At 46.7% G+C, this 22,136-nt stretch overlaps 1 protein-coding gene across 1 annotated transcript in view; it reads left to right on the top strand.

Annotated features, from left to right (window-relative positions):
- Nucleotides 1–22,136, top strand: part of DPP10 (dipeptidyl peptidase like 10) — a 511,573-nt gene that overhangs the window by 367,418 nt on the left and 122,019 nt on the right. The window contains exons 6-7 of the mRNA XM_075610081.1: nucleotides 85–137; nucleotides 255–336. Coding sequence (XP_075466196.1) covers nucleotides 85–137; nucleotides 255–336 — 135 coding nt within the window. The remainder of the gene's footprint in view (nucleotides 1–84; nucleotides 138–254; nucleotides 337–22,136) is intronic.

The following is a 22,136-nucleotide window of genomic DNA, read 5'->3' as shown; positions in this document are numbered from 1 at the left end:
TTTGGCCATAAACGGGCCCATTTTATGCTCAAATTGCAGAAAGCGCAATATATTTATACAACTCTCCGTCTTGTTTTATTGCAGGTTTTTCACTTCTCCTTTACGGCTTCTTACGTGATCTATAATATTTATACAAGGTAAGCCATTCATTCAGCGGCGTTTGCACGCACAGGCGCACTTCCGCCTGTTTCTGCGCGGTATAATACGTAGAATGTCGCCGTCTTTCTGAATTAATTCAAATTCCTGTTTTTAAGGGAAGTTTGGGAGTTAAACCCCCCGGAGGTGGAAGATTCGGTTTTACAATACGCAGCGTGGGGCGTGCAAGGCCAACAACTGGTAAGGAATATTTCTACCTGAAGCATCGAACAGCAAGTGTCCTGCAGCGTGGCCAAACCTCTGTTATTATCTGTGTCCTGCAGCGTGGCCAAACCTCTGTTATTATCTGTGTCCTGCAGCGTGGCCAAACCTCTGTTATTATCTGTGTCCTGCAGCGTGGCCAAACCTCTGTTATTATCTGTGTCCTGCAGCGTGGCCAAACCTCGGTTATTATCTGTGTCCTGCAGCGTGGCCAAACCTCTGTTATTATCTGTGTCCTGCAGCGTGGCCAAATCTCGTTATTATCTGTGTCCTGCAGCGTGGCCAAACCTCTGTTATTATCTGTGTCCTGCAGCGTGGCCAAACCTCTGTTACTATATGTGTCCTGCAGCGTGGCCAAACCTCTGTTACTATCTGTGTCCTGCAGCGTGGCCAAACCTCTGTTATTATCTGTGTCCTGCAGCATGGCCAAACCTCTGTTATTATCTGTGTCCTGCAGCGTGGCCAAACCTCTGTTATTATCTGTGTCCTGCAGCGTGGCCAAACCTCTGTTACTATCTGTGTCCTGCAGCGTGGCCAAACCTCTGTTACTATCTGTGTCCTGCAGCGTGGCCAAACCTGTTATTATCTGTGTCCTGCAGCGTGGCCAAACCTCTGTTACTATCTGTGTCCTATGTCCCACAGCGTGGCCAAACCTCCATTACTATCTGTGTCCTGCAGCGTGGCCAAACCTCCGTTACTATCTGTGTCCTATGTCCCACAGTGTGGCCAAACCTCTGCTACTATCTGTGTACCACAGTGTGGCCAAACCTCTGTTACTATCTGTGTCCTGCAGCGTGGCCAAACCTCTGCTACTATCTGTGTCCCACAGCGTGGCCAAACCTCTGCTACTATTTGTGTCCCACAGCGTGGCCAAACCTCCGCTACTATCTGTGTCCCACAGTGTGGCCAAATCTCTGCTACTATCTGTGTCCTGTGTCCCACAGTGTGGCCAAACCTCCGCTACTATTTGTGTCCCACAGCGTGGCCAAACCTCCGCTACTATCTGTGTCCCACAGTGTGGCCAAACCTCTGCTACTATCTGTGTCCTGTGTCCCACAGTGTGGCCAAACCTCCGCTACTATTTGTGTCCCACAGCGTGGCCAAACCTCCGCTACTATCTGTGTCCCACAGTGTGGCCAAACCTCTGCTACTATTTGTGTCCCACAGCGTGGCCAAACCTCCGCTACTATTTGTGTCCCACAGCGTGGCCAAACCTCCGCTACTATCTGTGTCCCACAGTGTGGCCAAACCTCTGCTACTATCTGTGTCCTGTATCCCACAGCGTGGCCAAACCTCTGCTACTATTTGTGTCCCACAGCGTGGCCAAACCTCCACTACTATCTGTGTCCCACAGCGTGGCCAAACCTCCGCTACTATCTGTGTCCTGTGATTCACAGCGTGGCCAAACCTATGCTACTATATGTGTCCCACAGCGTGGCCAAACCTCACTGCTCAGTTAGTGTCTGTGTGAGATTTCTTGGGCACATGTGGGTATGTTTATTTGACTCAGAAAATGGAGAAAAATAACAGCAAAACTTGCCGATATTGATAAGTATTGTTAATGTCTCACATGCAGAATATCCTGTGGTTTTGTTAACTTTTTTGGCGTGTCAGGGAGATGTAATATGCAGATGTAACAAGGACATCTGTATCAAGGCAATGATACTTTAATTCATCTGCTACATCTTGATTTGTCCCAGAATTGGCGCACCTTACCTCGATACACATAACCCACAGTCAGTACGGTGCAGCCACAAAGTCATTGACTCAGATATTGTTTTATTTCTCTTTATAACTTCTCCTATTGCACTATTTAACCTCTCCTTATAACTCCTCGTATTGCTCGATATAACCACCCGTATAACTCCACATACTACCCCATATAACCACCCCAAAGGGTATCAATACACTGAGGAGGAACACAGAAACCCAAATACACAGAGCCACCACACACACAGAAACCCAAATACACAGAGCTACCACACACACAGAAACCCAAATACACAGAGCTACCGGCACACACAGAAACCCAAATACACAGAGCCACCGGCACACACAGAAACCCAAATACACAGAGCCACCGGCACACACAGAAACCCAAATACACAGAACTACCGGCACACACAGAAACCCAAATACACAGAGCCACCACACACACAGAAACCCAAATACACAGAGCTACCGGCACACACAGAAACCCAAATACACAGAACCACCGGCACACACAGAAACCCAAATACACAGAGCTACCGGCACACACAGAAACCCAAATACACAGAACTACCGGCACACACAGAAACCCAAATACACAGAACCACCGGCACACACAGAAACCCAAATACACAGAGCTACCGGCACACACAGAAACCCAAATACACAGAACTACCGGCACACACAGAAACCCAAATACACAGAACCACCGGCACACACAGAAACCCAAATACACAGAACTACCGGCACACACAGAAACCCAAATACACAGAACCACCGGCACACACAGAAACCCAAATACACAGAGCTACCGGCACACACAGAAACCCAAATACACAGAACCACCGGCACACACAGAAACCCAAATACACAGAGCTACCGGCACACACAGAAACCCAAATACACAGAACTACCGGCACACACAGAAACCCAAATACACAGAACCACCGGCACACACAGAAACCCAAATACACAGAGCTACCGGCACACACAGAAACCCAAATACACAGAACCACCGGCACACACAGAAACCCAAATACACAGAGCTACCGGCACACACAGAAACCCAAATACACAGAACCACCGGCACACACAGAAACCCAAATACACAGAGCCACCAGCACACACAGAAACCCAAATACACAGAGCCACCAACACACACAGAAACACAAATACACAGAACCACCGGCACACACAGAAACCCAAATACACAGAGCTACCGGCACACACAGAAACCCAAATACACAGAACCACCGGCACACACAGAAACCCAAATACACAGAGCCACCAGCACACACAGAAACCCAAATACACAGAGCCACCAACACACACAGAAACACAAATACACAGAACCACCGGCACACACAGAAACCCAAATACACAGAGCTACCGGCACACACAGAAACCCAAATACACAGAACTACCGGCACACACAGAAACCCAAATACACAGAACTACCGGCACACACAGAAACCCAAATACACAGAACTACCGGCACACACAGAAACCCAAATACACAGAGCCACGACACACACAGAAACCCAAATACACAGAGCTACCGGCACACACAGAAACCCAAATACACAGAACCACCGGCACACACAGAAACCCAAATACACAGAGCTACCGGCACACACAGAAACCCAAATACACAGAACTACCGGCACACACAGAAACCCAAATACACAGAACCACCGGCACACACAGAAACCCAAATACACAGAGCTACCGGCACACACAGAAACCCAAATACACAGAACCACCGGCACACACAGAAACCCAAATACACAGAACTACCGGCACACACAGAAACCCAAATACACAGAACCACCGGCACACACAGAAACCCAAATACACAGAACTACCGGCACACACAGAAACCCAAATACACAGAACTACCGGCACACACAGAAACCCAAATACACAGAACCACCGGCACACACAGAAACCCAAATACACAGAACTACCGGCACACACAGAAACCCAAATACACAGAGCTACCGGCACACACAGAAACCCAAATACACAGAACCACCGGCACACACAGAAACCCAAATACACAGAGCTACCGGCACACACAGAAACCCAAATACACAGAACCACCGGCACACACAGAAACCCAAATACACAGAACTACCGGCACACACAGAAACCCAAATACACAGAACCACCGGCACACACAGAAACCCAAATACACAGAGCTACCGGCACACACAGAAACCCAAATACACAGAACCACCGGCACACACAGAAACCCAAATACACAGAGCTACCGGCACACACAGAAACCCAAATACACAGAACTACCGGCACACACAGAAACCCAAATACACAGAGCCACCGGCACACACAGAAACCCAAATACACAGAGCTACCAACACACACAGAAACCCAAATACACAGAGCTACCGGCACACACAGAAACCCAAATACACAGAGCTACCGGCACACACAGAAACCCAAATACACAGAGCCACCAGCACACACAGAAACCCAAATACACAGAACCACCAGCACACACAGAAACCCAAATACACAGAACTACCGGCACACACAGAAACCCAAATACACAGAGCCACCACACACACAGAAACCCAAATACACAGAGCCACCAGCACACACAGAAACCCAAATACACAGAACCACCAGAACACACAGAAACCCAAATACACAGAGCCACCAGCACACACAGAAACCCAAATACACAGAGCTACTGGCACACACAGAAACCCAAATACACAGAGCCACCGGCACACACAGAAACCCAAATACACAGAGCTACCGGCACACACAGAAACCCAAATACACAGAGCCACCACACACACAGAAACCCAAATACACAGAGCTACCGGCACACACAGAAACCCAAATACACAGAACCACCGGCACACACAGAAACCCAAATACACAGAGCTACCGGCACACACAGAAACCCAAATACACAGAACTACCAGTAAACACAGAAACCCAAATACACAGAACTACCGGCACACACAGAAACCCAAATACACAGAACCACCGGCACACACAGAAACCCAAATACACAGAGCTACCGGCACACACAGAAACCCAAATACACAGAACCACCGGCACACACAGAAACCCAAATACACAGAGCCACCGGCACACACACAGAAACCCAAATACACAGAGCTACCGGCACACACAGAAACCCAAATACACAGAGCCACCACACACACAGAAACCCAAATACACAGAGCTACCGGCACACACAGAAACCCAAATACACAGAACCACCGGCACACACAGAAACCCAAATACACAGAGCTACTGGCACACACAGAAACCCAAATACACAGAACCACCGGCACACACAGAAACCCAAATACACAGAGCCACCGGCACACACAGAAACCCAAATACACAGAGCCACCAGCACACACACACAGAAACCCAAATACACAGAGCCACCAGCACACACAGAAACCCAAATACACGGAGCTACCGGCACACACAGAAACCCAAATACACAGAGCCACCAGCACACACAGAAACCCAAATACACAGAGCCACCAGCACACACAGAAACCCAAATACACAGAGCCACCAGCACACACAGAAACCCAAATACACAGAGCCACCAGCACACACAGAAACCCAAATACACAGAGCCACCAGCACACACAGAAACCCAAATACACAGAGCCACCAGCACACACAGAAACCCAAATACACAGAGCCACCAGCACACACAGAAACCCAAATACACAGAGCCACCACACACACAGAAACCCAAATACACAGAGCCACCACACACACAGAAACCCAAATACACGGAGCCACCAGCACACACAGAAACCCAAATACACGGAGCTACCGGCACACACAGAAACCCAAATACACAGAGCCACCACACACACAGAAACCCAAATACACAGAGCCACCAGCACACACAGAAACCCAAATACACAGAGCCACCAGCACACACAGAAACCCAAATACACAGAACCACCAACACACACAGAAACCCAAATACACAGAGCCACCAACACACACAGAAACCCAAATACACAGAGCCACCACACACACAGAAACCCAAATACACAGAGCCACCGGCACACACAGAAACCCAAATACACAGAGCCACCAGCACACACAGAAACCCAAATACACAGAACCACCAACACACACAGAAACCCAAATACACAGAGCCACCAACACACACAGAAACCCAAATACACAGAGCCACCACACACACAGAAACCCAAATACACAGGGCCACCACACACACAGAAACCCAAATACACAGAACCACCAGAACACACAGAAACCCAAATACACAGAGCCACCAGCACACACAGAAACCCAAATACACAGGGCCATCGGCACACACAGAAACCCAAATACACAGAGCCACCGGCACACACACAGAAACCCAAATACACAGAACCACCATAACACACAGAAACCCAAATACATAGAGCCACCGGCACACACAGAAACCCAAATACACAGAGCCACCGGCACACACAGAAACCCAAATACACAGAACCACCAGAACACACAGAAACCCAAATACACAGAGCCACCAGCACACACAGAAACCCAAATACACAGAGCCACCACACACACAGAAACCCAAATACACAGAACTACCACACACACAGAAACCCAAATACACAGAGCCACCGGCACACACAGAAACCCAAATACACAGAACTACCAGCACACACAGAGACCCAAAAACACAGAGCCACCTGCACACGCAGAAACCCAAATATACAGAGCCACCAGCACACGCAGAAACCCAAATACACAGAACCACCACACACACAGAAACCCAAATACACAGAGCCACCAGCACACACAGAAACCCAAATACACACAGCCAGCAGCACACACAGAAACCCAAATACACAGAGCCACCGGCACACACAGAAACCCAAATACACAGAGCTACCAACACACACAGAAACCCAAATGCACAGAGCCACCAGCACACACAGAAACCCAAATACACAGAGCCACCGGCACACACAGAAACCCAAATACACAGAGCCACCGGCACACACAGAAACCCAAATACACAGAGCCACCACACACACAGAAACCCAAATACACAGAGCCACCACACACACAGAAACCCAAATACACAGAGCCACCACACACACAGAAACCCAAATACACAGAGCTACCAACACACACAGAAACCCAAATACACAGAGCTACCGGCACACACAGAAACCCAAATACACAGAGCCACCACACACACAGAAACCCAAATACACAGAGCTACCGGCACACACAGAAACCCAAATACACAGAGCCACCACACACAGAAACCCAAATACACAGAGCCACCAGCACACACAGAAACCCAAATACACACAGCCACCAGCACACACAGAAACCCAAATACACAGAGCCACCACACACACAGAAACCCAAATACACAGAGCCACCGGCACACACAGAAACCCAAATACACAGAGCCACCAGCACACACAGAAACCCAAATACACAGAACCACCGGCACACACAGAAACCCAAATACACAGAGCCACCACACACACAGAAACCCAAATACACAGAGCCACCAGCACACACAGAAACCCAAATACACAGAGCTACCGGCACACACAGAAACCCAAATATACAGAGCCACCAACACACACAGAAACCAATATACACAGAGCCACCGGCACACACAGAAACCCAAATACATAGAGCCACCAGCACACACAGAAACCCAAATACACAGAACTACCAGTAAACACAGAAACCCAAATACACAGAGCCACCACACACACAGAAACCCAAATACACAGAGCTACCGGCACACACAGAAACACAAATACACAGAGCCACCGGCACACACAGAAACCCAAATACACAGAGCCACCAGCACACACAGAAACCCAAATACACAGAACCACCAGCACACACAGAAACCCAAATACACAGAACCACCGGCACACACAGAAATCCAAATACACAGAGCTACCGGCACACACAGAAACCCAAATACACAGAGCCACCACACACACAGAAACCCAAATACACAGAGCTACCAACACACACAGAAACCCAAATACACAGAGCCACCACACACACAGAAACCCAAATACACGGAGCCACCAGCACACACAGAAACCCAAATACACAGAGCCACCAGCACACACAGAAACCCAAATACACAGAGCCACCGGCACACACAGAAACCCAAATACACAGAGCCACCAGCACACACAGAAACCCAAATACACAGAGCCACCAGCACACACAGAAACCCAAATACACAGAGCCACCGGCACACACAGAAACCCAAATACACAGAGCCACCAGCACACACAGAAACCCAAATACACAGAACTACCGGCACACACAGAAACCCAAATACACAGAGCCACGACACACACAGAAACCCAAATACACAGAACTACCAGAACACACAGAAACCCAAATACACAGAACTACCACACACACAGAAACCCAAATACACAGAACTACCACACACACAGAAACCCAAATACACAGAGCCACCGGCACACACAGAAACCCAAATACACAGAGCCACCACACACACAGAAACCCAAATACACAGAGCCACCACACACACAGAAACCCAAATACACAGAACTACCAACACACAGAAACCCAAATACACAGAGCCACCACACACACAGAAACCAATATACACAGAGCCACCACACACACAGAAACCCAAATACACAGAGCTACCGGCACACACAGAAACCCAAATACATAGAGCCACCAGCACACACAGAAACCCAAATACACAGAGCCACCAGCACACACAGAAACCCAAATACACAGAGCCACCACACACACAGAAACCCAAATACACAGAGTCACCAACAAACACAGAAACCCAAATACACAGAGCCACCGGCACACACAAAAACCCAAATACACAGAGCCAGCAGCACACACAGAAACCCAAATACACAGAGCCACCACACACACAGAAACCCAAATACACAGAGCCACCACACACACAGAAACCCAAATACACAGAGCCACCAACACACACAGAAACCCAAATACACAGAGCCACCACACACACAGAAACCCAAATACACAGAGCCACCGGCACACACAGAAACCCAAATACACAGAGCCACCAGCACACACAGAAACCCAAATACACAGAGCCACCGGCACACACAGAAACCCAAATACACAGAACTACCAGTAAACACAGAAACCCAAATACACAGAGCCACCACACACACAGAAACCCAAATACACAGAGCTACCGGCACACACAGAAACCCAAATACACAGAGCCACCGGCACACACAGAAACCCAAATACACAGAGCCACCGGCACACACAGAAACCCAAATACACAGAGCCACCAGCACACACAGAAACCCAAATACACAGAACCACCAGCACACACAGAAACCCAAATACACAGAACCACCGGCACACACAGAAATCCAAATACACAGAGCTACCGGCACACACAGAAACCCAAATACACAGAGCCACCACACACACAGAAACCCAAATACACAGAGCCACCGGCACACACAGAAACCCAAATACACAGAGCCACCACACACACAGAAACCCAAATACACAGAGCTACCAACACACACAGAAACCCAAATACACAGAGCCACCACACACACAGAAACCCAAATACACGGAGCCACCAGCACACACAGAAACCCAAATACACAGAGCCACCAGCACACACAGAAACCCAAATACACAGAGCCACCGGCACACACAGAAACCCAAATACACAGAGCCACCAGCACACACAGAAACCCAAATACACAGAGCCACCGGCACACACAGAAACCCAAATACACAGAGCCACCAGCACACACAGAAACCCAAATACACAGAACTACCGGCACACACAGAAACCCAAATACACAGAGCCACGACACACACAGAAACCCAAATACACAGAACTACCAGAACACACAGAAACCCAAATACACAGAACTACCACACACACAGAAACCCAAATACACAGAACTACCACACACACAGAAACCCAAATACACAGAGCCACCGGCACACACAGAAACCCAAATACACAGAGCCACCACACACACAGAAACCCAAATACACAGAGCCACCACACACACAGAAACCCAAATACACAGAACTACCAACACACAGAAACCCAAATACACAGAGCCACCACACACACAGAAACCCAAATACACAGAACTACCACACACACAGAAACCCAAATACACAGAGCCACCACACACACAGAAACCAATATACACAGAGCCACCACACACAGAAACCCAAATACACAGAGTCACCAACAAACACAGAAACCCAAATACACAGAGCCACCGGCACACACAGAAACCCAAATACACAGAGCCAACAGCACACACAGAAACCCAAATACACAGAGCTACCGGCACACACAGAAACTCAAATACACAGAGCTACCAACACACACAGAAACCCAAATACACAGAGCCACCGGCACACACAAAAACCCAAATACACAGAGCCACCAGCACACACAGAAACCCAAATACACAGAACTACCGGCACACACAGAAACCCAAATACACAGAGCCACGACACACACAGAAACCCAAATACACAGAGCCACGACACACACAGAAACCCAAATACACAGAGCCACCGGCACACACAGAAACCCAAATACACAGAGCCACCGGCACACACAGAAACCCAAATACACAGAGCCACCGGCACACACAGAAACCCAAATACACAGAGCCACCGGCACACACAGAAACCCAAATACACAGAGCCACCGGCACACACAGAAACCCAAATACATAGAGCCACCACACACAGAAACCCAAATACATAGAGCCACCGGCACACACAGAAACCAATATACACAGAGCCACCAGCACACACAGAAACCCAAATACACAGAACTACCGGCACACACAGAAACCCAAATACACAGAACTACCACACACACACACAGAAACCCAAATACACAGAGCCACCACACACAGAAACCCAAATACACAGAGTCACCAACAAACACAGAAACCTAAATACACAGAACTACCAGCACACACAGAAACCCAAATACACAGAACTACCAGCACACACAGAAACCCAAATACACAGAACTACCACACACACAGAAACCCAAATACACAGAACTACCAGCACACACACACAGAACCCCAAATACACAGAGCCACCGGCACACACAGAAACCCAAATACACAGAGCCACCAACACACACAGAAACCCAAATACACAGAGCCAGCAGCACACACAGAAACCCAAATACACAGAGCCACCAACACACACAGAAACCCAAATACATAGAGCCACCACACACAGAAACCCAAATACATAGAGCCACCGGCACACACAGAAACCAATATACACAGAGCCACCAGCACACACAGAAACCCAAATACACAGAACTACCGGCACACACAGAAACCCAAATACACAGAACTACCACACACACACACAGAAACCCAAATACACAGAGCCACCACACACAGAAACCCAAATACACAGAGTCACCAACAAACACAGAAACCTAAATACACAGAACTACCAGCACACACAGAAACCCAAATACACAGAACTACCAGCACACACAGAAACCCAAATACACAGAACTACCACACACACAGAAACCCAAATACACAGAACTACCAGCACACACACACAGAAACCCAAATACACAGAGCCACCACACACACAGAAACCCAAATACACACAGCCAGCAGCACACACAGAAACCCAAATACACAGAACTACCAGCACACACACACAGAAACCCAAATACACAGAACTACCAACACACAGAAATCCAAATACACAGAGCCACCACACACACAGAAACCCAAATACACAGAACTACCACACACACAAAAACCCAAATACACAGAGCCACCACACACACAGAAACCAATATACACAGAGCCACCACACACAGAAACCCAAATACACAGAGTCACCAACAAACACAGAAACCTAAATGCATAGAGCCACCGGCACACACAGAAACCCAAATACACAGAGCCACTGGCACACACAGAAACCCAAATACACAGAGCCACCACACACACAGAAACACAAATACACAGAGCCACCGGCACACACAAAAACCCAAATACACAGAGCCACCGGCACACACAGAAACCCAAATACACAGAGCCACCAGCACACACAGAAACCCAAATATACAGAGCTACCAACACACACAGAAACCCAAATATACAGAGCCACCAGCACACACAGAAACCAATATACACAGAGCCACCGGCACACACAGAAACCCAAATACATAGAGCCACCAGCACACACAGAAACCCAAATACACAGAGCCAACAGCACACACAGAAACCCAAATACACAGAGCCACCAGCACACACAGAAACCCAAATACACAGAGCCACCAGCACACACAGAAACCAAAATACACAGAACCACCAGCACACACAGAAACCCAAATACACAGAGCTACCAACACACACAGAAACCCAAATACACAGAGCTACCAACACACACAGAAACCCAAATACACAGAGCCACCACACACAGAAACCAAAATACACAGAACCACCAGCACACACAGAAACCCAAATACACAGAGCCACCGGCACACACAGAAACCCAAATACACAGAGCCACCACACACACAGAAACCCAAATACACAGAGCCACCAGCATACACAGAAACCCAAATACACAGAGCTACCGGCACACACAGAGAAACCCAAATACACAGAGCCAGCAGCACACAAAGAAACCCAAATACACAGAGCCACCAGCACACACAGAAACCCAAATACACAGAGCCACCAGCACACACAGAAACCCAAATACACAGAGCTACCACACACAGAAACCCAAATACACAGAGCCACCACACACACAGAAACCCAAATACACAGAGCCACCAACATACACAGAAACCCAAATACACAGAGCCACTGGCACACACAGAAACCCAAATACACAGAGCCACCGGCACACACAGAAACCCAAATACACAGAGCCACCAGCACACACAGAAACCCAAATACACAGAGCCACCACACACACAGAAACCCAAATACACAGAGCCACCAACATACACAGAAACCCAAATACACAGAGCCACCACATACACAGAAACCCAAATACACAGAGCCACCACACACACAGAAACCCAAATACACAGAGCTACCGGCACACACAGAAACCCAAATACACAGAGCCACCAGCATACACAGAAACCCAAATACACAGAGCTACCGGCACACACACAGAAACCCAAATACACAGAGCCAGCAGCACACAAAGAAACCCAAATACACAGAGCCACCAGCACACACAGAAACCCAAATACACAGAGCCACCAGCACACACAGAAACCCAAATACACAGAGCCACAGGCACACACAGAAACCCAAATACACAGAGCCACCACACACACAGAAATCCAAATACACAGAGCCACCAGCACACACAGAAACCCAAATACACAGAGCCACCACACACACAGAAACCCAAATACACAGCGCCACCGGCACACACAGAAACCCAAATACACAGAGCCACCACACACACAGAAACCCAAATACACAGAGCCACCAGCACACACAGAAACCCAAATACACAGAGCCACCGGCACACACAGAAACCCAAATACACAGAGCCACCGGCACACACAGAAACCCAAATACACAGAGCCACCGGCACACACAGAGAAACCCAAATACACAGAGCCAGCAGCACACAAAGAAACCCAAATACACAGAGCCACCGGCACACACAGAAACCCAAATACACAGAGCCACCAGCACACACAGAAACCCAAATACACAGAGCTACCGGCACACACACAGAAACCCAAATACACAGAGCCAGCAGCACACAAAGAAACCCAAATACACAGAGCCACCAGCACACACAGAAACCCAAATACACAGAGCCACCAGCACACACAGAAACCCAAATACACAGAGCCACAGGCACACACAGAAACCCAAATACACAGAGCCACCACACACACAGAAATCCAAATACACAGAGCCACCAGCACACACAGAAACCCAAATACACAGAGCCACCAGCACACACAGAAACCCAAATACACAGAGCCACCACACACACAGAAACCCAAATACACAGCGCCACCGGCACACACAGAAACCCAAATACACAGAGCCACCACACACACAGAAACCCAAATACACAGAGCCACCAGCACACACAGAAACCCAAATACACAGAGCCACCGGCACACACAGAAACCCAAATACACAGAGCCACCGGCACACACAGAAACCCAAATACACAGAGCCACCAGCACACACAGAAACCCAAATACACAGAGCCACCGGCACACACAGAAACCCAAATACACAGAGCCACCGGCACACACAGAAACCCAAATACACAGCGCCACCGGCACACACAGAAACCCAAATACACAGAGCCACCACACACACAGAAACCCAAATACACAGAGCCACCAGCACACACAGAAACCCAAATACACAGAGCCACCGGCACACACAGAAACCCAAATACACAGAGCCACCACACACACAGAAACCCAAATACACAGAGCCACCACACACACAGAAACCCAAATACACAGAGCCACCAGCACACACAGAAACCCAAATACACAGAGCCACCGGCACACACAGAAACCCAAATACACAGAGCCACCGGCACACACAGAAACCCAAATACACGGAGCCACCAGCACACACAGAAACCCAAATACACAGAGCCACCAGCACACACAGAAACCCAAATTCCACCATCTCACCTCAGGACTTTGCTGACTATTTTAAGGAAAAGGTGGAATCCATACGGCAGAACATCCCCTCTGTTTCTTCCTCCCATCCTACACCTCTTCTTAACTCTCCTCCTGCCTTCCTTGACTCTTTTTCCGCTGTCACAGAGGAGGATGTATCACTACTGATCTCCTCTTCTCCCTCTACCACTTGCCCTCTTGACCCCATTCCCTCCCATCTCCTAAAACATCTTGCTCCTACTATAACCCGGAAAAAACAGAGAGAGGTAGAACCCCAAGGAGAGCACTCTACCAATGTGTAGCCAAAATGTATCAGAACCTAGTAAGGTGGGTGAGTAATGAATTAATTAAAACCAGAAACTTTAATTGAGTCTTAACTCTAAATATAAAATAATATGGGGAACACTATAGGTCAAGTAATATACTAATGATAGCCAGTGTACAGTGAATTAATATTAAAAATGAGTAAAGCAGACCACAATAAACTCTGTACTGTAAACCCAGAGTCTGGGATATGGCCGCACGATAACACTATTGGTGTAGAGTAGATCCAAAGGATGGTTATAGGTCAAAACAGGTAACGGTAAGTGTCTAGTTTGTACTATGTCGTATGGTATAAATCAGCATGTCGATATCAACGCTGACTGTAGCAGTATACAGGTATAGCTGGTTACTTGTACAGGTTAGTGGTATTGTACCTATATCAGTAACACAGCACACAGAATCAGTTATCTGTGTAAATAATGCCAAAAGCCGTGCCTGTTGGTGGTGGATCTCTATGTACAAAAGCCACTTGATGTTAGTATGGTGCGTGAGTATTCTACACACAAGTTAGTGGTATTGTACCTATATCGCTAGCACAGCCCACAGAGTCAGTTATCTGTGTAAACAATGCCAAAAAGCTGTGCCTGTTTATGGTGGTTCTCTGTAAGTATAAGCCACCTGGTGTTAGTGCGGTGCGTGAGTGTTGTACACACACATACACGTAGCAGTATACAGGTATAGCTGGTTACTTGTACAGGTTGGTGGTATTGTACCTATATCAGTAACACAGCACACAGAGTCAGTTATCTGTGTAATTAATGCCAAAAGCCGTGCCTGTTGGTGGTGGATCTCTATGTACAAAAACCACTGATGTTAGTATGGTGCGTGAGTATTGTACACACAAGTTAGTGGTATTGTGCCTATATCGGTAACACAGCCCACAGAGTCAGTTATCTGTGTAAACAATGCCAAAAGCCGTGCCTGTTTATGGTGGTTCTCTATATGTATAAGCCACTTGGTGTTAGTGCGGTGCGTGAGTGTTGTACACACACATATACACCATATCAGTGTCAGTATTAATCTAAAACAGTGCACAAGTAGTGCCTGTTAACATGGATTGTGGGTGCAGGAGGCGCTCCGACCGCCAGCGCATATCCCGCCCCTTTGACAGGTTATGACGTCATCGCGTCAAAGGGGCGGGATATGCGCTGGCGGTCGGAGCGCCTCCTGCACCCAGTAGCTTCAGCTGCATGGCTGTGCCACCGATGGTATCAACTTAACTTTTAGCTATCACCAGACGCACCGAGGCCAAAGGCGCCCAGCCCCCCACATAGGAGGTATGTCTGGTGTGTTATGAGCAAAGCATTGCGTGATTCCACTCCATGTTAACAGGCACTACTTGTGCACTGTTTTAGATTAATACTGACACTGATATGGTGTGTATGTGTGTGTACAACACTCACGCACCGCACTAACACCAAGTGGCTTATACATATAGAGAACCACCATGAACAGGCACGGCTTTTGGCATTGTTTACACAGATAACTGACTCTGTGGGCTGTGTTACCGATATAGGCACAATACCACTAACTTGTGTGTACAATACTCACGCACCATACTAACATCAGTGGTTTTTGTACATAGAGATCCACCACCAACAGGCACGGCTTTTGGCATTAATTACACAGATAAACTGACTCTGTGTGCTGTGTTACTGATATAGGTACAATACCACCAACCTGTATAAGTAACCAGCTATACCTGTATACTGCTACGTGTATGTGTGTGTACAACACTCACGCACCGCACTAACACCAGGTGGCTTATACTTACAGAGAACCACCATAAACAGGCACGGCTTTTTGGCATTGTTTACACAGATAACTGACTCTGTGGGCTGTGCTAGCGATATAGGTACAATACCACTAACTTGTGTGTACAATACTCACGCACCATACTAACATCAAGTGGCTTTTGTACATAGAGATCCACCACCAACAGGCACGGCTTTTGGCATTATTTACACAGATAACTGATTCTGTGTGCTGTGTTACTGATATAGGTACAATACCACTAACCTGTACAAGTAACCAGCTATACCTGTATACTGCTACAGTCAGCGTTGATATCGACATGCTGATTTATGCCATACGACATAGTACAAACTAGACACTTACCGTTACCTGTTTTGACCTATAACCATCCTTTGGATCTACTCTACACCAATAGTGTTATCGTGCGGCCATATCCCAGACTCTGGGTTTACAGTACAGAGTTTATTGTGGTCTGCTTTGCTCATTTTTAATATTAATTCACTGTACACTGGCTATCATTAGTATATTACTTGACCTATAGTGTTCCCCATATTATTTTATATTTAGAGTTAAGACTCAATTAAAGTTTCTGGTTTTAATTAATTCATCACTCACCCACCTTACTAGGTTCTGATACATTTTGGCTACACATTGGTAGAGTGCTCTCCTTGGGGTTCTACCTCTCTCTGTTTTTTCTATTTGACATTACCCCTGATAGTAGCACCTCCACATAGCCACATCCAGCAAGCAGTAGCGAGGGTATTCCTTCCCCCTCCACTTCCCCTTTTCCCCTCCTTGTGTTTGGTCCTACTATAACCCCTATGCTCACACACATATTTAACACCTCCCTCTATGCTGGTACCTTTTCTTCTTCCTTCAAACATTTATTTATTTATTTATAAAATATTTTACCAGGAATTAATACATTGAGAGTTACCTCTCGTTTTCAAGTATGTCCTGGGCACAGAGTAAAACAAATAATACATGGTTACAAGTACAGTTACATAAATGAACAAGGTATACTTAAAAACCTCACTTTAAATGCCTCACTATCTAATGGCAATTGCAACCATTATACCATTACTCAAAAACAGCAAGCTTGACCCTACCTGTCTTTTTAACTATCGACCTGTCTCCCTCCTGCCTTTTGCCTCCAAACTCCTTGAACGTCTTGTATTCTCTCGCTTGCTCCACTTTCTCAACACCCATTCTCTCCTAGACCCTCTACAATCTGGCTTCCGCACTGCTCACTCGACTGAAACAGCCCTCACTAAAATAACTAATGACCTCCATGCTGCCAAAGAAAGAGGTCATTACACTCTGCTCATATTACTCAACCTCTCTGCAGCATTTGACACTGTGGACCACCCTCTTCTCCTTCACATTCTCCATACTCTTGGTATTCGTAACAAAGCTTTATCCTGGATCTCCTCTTACCTCTCCCATCGTACTTTCAGTGTGTCTTCTGCTAACACCTTCTCCTCCTCCATAGATCTCTCTGTGGGGGCGCCGCAGGGTTCTGTCCTGGGACCACTTCTCTTTTCTCTGTACACACTTTCTCTAGGTGACCTAATCACATCCCTTGGGTTTAAATATCACCTCTATGCTGACGACACACAAAGTTACTTATCAACCCCTGACCTTACACCTGATGTACAGACCAAACTTTCTGAATGTCTTTCTGCGATATCATCCTAGATGGCCCTCCGCCAACTTAAACTTAACATGACAAAAACAAGACCCTGTTGAAAAAACCATCTGTGTTAATATGCCTCACATGTGCTAATTAAGGTGGTTGGGCTGAAATAAATTCTGTCAGGTGACTTAATGGGTCATTATAAGAGCAACCAGAGCAGCCCTAGCTGTGAAAAGCAGCCCAAGATTCAAAGTGGCCCAGTTTTAAGTGGCATGGTCGAGTTTAACAGGGAGTACAACAGGAGGAAGACAAGGGGACTACAGAACACCTACGGACCCTCAATCCTGGATGTGAACTACTGTACACTGGAAAGGTGGACATTTTCTATCCCAGACCACAGATCTCAGCACTAAACTACTGCTGCCATGCTGCTGCTACTATTTATATTTGCTCTGACCTCGCTTCTTTTCAAAATACACATTTCTTTCTACCAGCCCCATGTCTCCAACTCTATTCATATATCTCCATCTTCTTTACTCCTCAATAAAAAACACCCCCACAAATCCTCTATTCACACCCTCTATCTCCTCCTTCCTGCTGCTTGGGATCTCTAGCCTGAAGCCAGACATCCACACCTGATCTCACCTATGCCTCCCTGCCATCTCTTCCCCTTTAAATAGTGTTAACCTGTATGTCTTTAACCTTTTCATTTAACACCCATCTACAGCACTTATTCCCTCTCCTGCTGTCTCTGTAAGTTTCCCCTCAAATACTTAAAAAAGAGATTGAAAACTCACAAACAGCCAGCAGTTTAAGGCATTGCGAAGGATGCATCCAGAATCCACAAGCCGTCCTCCAGAGTCCCTGGTTGTCAGTGTGGATCCTGCTCCCGCAGTCAGAGTGGTTCTTTGCAGGGATATACCAGCATTGGGTGATTTCCTGGTGCTTGTGCACAGACCAGGTCTTTCCCTCAGCTGTTCTCCTTGCTGCAGCTTCAGTGCTGCCTCCAGACTGGATGAAGCTGCAATTTCCTCAATATGGTGGCCTATGATGCCCAAACTTTGTCAACCCGGTTTCGCCCTTGGCTTCCTCAGTGACAATGGAGTGAGTTTTCAATCTCTTTTTTAAGTATTTGTTAATAAAATGGCGTTACACTATATCTGGTTTTTTCTCCGATTTTGAGGTATCACCAGGAAGTCTCCCCTATCCCTATTGAAGAGACATTATTTCATGTAAGTGTAATTCCTATCAAGTTCAATCAAGGTTTTTTATTGTATTTTAAATACTTCTGATTGTGGTTTTTCCTTTTTGTTTTCATGTGTCCCGGAGTTAAAGTGGAACCACGCGCTGGGAAATCCTTTTCTTTTATGACCCTTCCTTAACTTAGCACATTAAGTGCTCACAGGGCTCATAAAAGCTCCCTAATGAGGCGTTATGTGCCGTCTTCATGCTAAGATGTGCTGCTATTACTGTACCTTTAACAGACATTAGTGCTAGGGATATGCAAAAGGGGTGTGTACCCCTCACAAGATAGGCACAGCCAGCCCATTACAGAGGCCAGAAACAAATCAAGTGCAAATATCACTAATAAGTGGGTGAGTTAAAGTGAAAAAGGAGTAATAACTATCAGTGCAAAATAGTGAGTAAATGTATATAGTAAAAATCCTTGTGATTAGTGCAGCTCCATAGAAACCAGACACTTCCAGTCATCTTGGTAAATACAGAGAAGTAGTACAGAGTAGACCCAAGAAGGATCCAACGATTCCCCACATCATTGCACCCAATGCTAGGACTGATTATATCAGACAACAATGGTCTTCTAGATAGTTTCTCTGTAAGTCGGTCAAATGACCAGTATAGATCGGAATATTAGATCAAAAATAATGACATTTTATTTCATTAAGATATAATTAAACACAATGTAAGATTAAAAATATATATATACCTAAAAGGAGACTAGCCCTACAAGAATTCAAAAAGACAAAAGGGGATATCCTGTTTCTCCAAGAGACGCATTTTTTTTTTTATAACTTTGATTTTATTGGGTTATACATTACAACCATGGTAACACAATCCATAAGCCAAAGCGTATGCACCCTATGGTGTAGAATTCAAAGAACAATAAGACTCACGTGACTGACAGGACAGACAAGACTGACGGGGAGACAGGACGACGTGGTATTAGGGGTGGGGGTGGCTGGAAGGGTGCTCCTCTCTGTACTTCTCCTGAATTCGGCCTCCTGCTGTGTGCATTTCCTTAAGTGCCTGGCTCTAATCCGTGTGGTGTCATTCTCGCACCAGTCTCCCTAACTGTACTGTTGATATGGGGTCGTGGACCCTGCTGGTTACTGGAGAACGCATTTCTTTCTATCACTGCAAAATTGTGTTGACATGTACCCGCGGGATGTCTGTCTGGGCCAACCAAGGCGACCAGACTTTTACAAAATTAGGGCCGGAGTCGTTGACTAAACTCATCAATTGCTCCATCCGGCACACATGCCAAATCCTGTTCCTGATTTTGGGGAAAATTGGTAAATCCGCTTGTTTCCACAATGCTGCGATCTCGCACCTGGGGGCAGTTGCCAAATGTGTTATCAATTTACAGTATGTGTTGTTTTCGATAGTCCCCGAACCTGTCTGCCCAGCAAGAACAGCCACAGGTCCAGGGGGATCTTTAAGCCGAGCATCCTCTGCAACTATTCTCTGATTTCTTCCCAAATCGGGACCACCTTCGTGCATGACCACAGCATGTGACGCAAGTCAGCTGTTTCCCTGCCAAGAGACGCATTTTAATTCAAACACACCGCCAAACACGGTTAAACAAACATATACCCAGGCATATTTTGCATCGGCCAAAACAAAAAAAAGAGGAGTGGCTAACCTATTTAAAAATAACATGCCGTTCGCGGTCGAAGAGGTGCAGGCGGACCCAGAAGGCAGATACCTATTAGTGAAAGGATCCTTATCGGGAACCAAGGTAGCACTCCTCAACATTTGTGCCCCCAATGAATCCCAGTCAGATTTCCTAGAGGGAGTCTTGGAGACACTAGATCAGGAGGCATTATCTTCTTTACTCGTGGCAGGAGATATGAATATAGTTCACACTCCGGACTTGGACAAAACTTAATTCCTGGGGCAATCCAGTCTAGACAGACTCAAAAATACTCTAAGAAATTTAGAGAAATAATAAAAAAAATCGCACTTACAGACATATGGAGATCTCAGCACCAGGGACAGAGGGATTACACTTTCTACTCAGCCCCACATCAGACCTACTCGAGGATTGACTATTTCCTGGGTACTAAAAATATTCTCCAGGCATCCGTCCAGTCTAATATAGGATCTATATCATAGTCTGACCACACCCCCATTGAACTAGTGCTTTCTCTACCATTCCAAAAACATAGCAGATATTCGTGGAAACTGAACGACTCTCTGTTAAATTCGCAAGAGATAGAGAGGACGATCAAGCAAAAATGATCAGAGTATTTTGAACTCAACAAAGACTCTGTGTCCTCACCAGCTGTTTTATGGGAGGCACACAAAGCATCGATTAGAGGAGAGCTGATATCCATTGCAGCATACAAAAAAAAAGAGAACCAAAATCAATATAAGGAA

The sequence above is a fragment of the Ascaphus truei genome, chromosome 7 (genome assembly GCF_040206685.1).
Source record: "Ascaphus truei isolate aAscTru1 chromosome 7, aAscTru1.hap1, whole genome shotgun sequence".
Taxonomy (NCBI): Eukaryota; Metazoa; Chordata; class Amphibia; order Anura; family Ascaphidae; genus Ascaphus; species Ascaphus truei.
The sequence above is the reverse complement of the archived record's forward strand: the minus strand, read 5'-3'. Positions and strand labels throughout refer to the sequence as shown.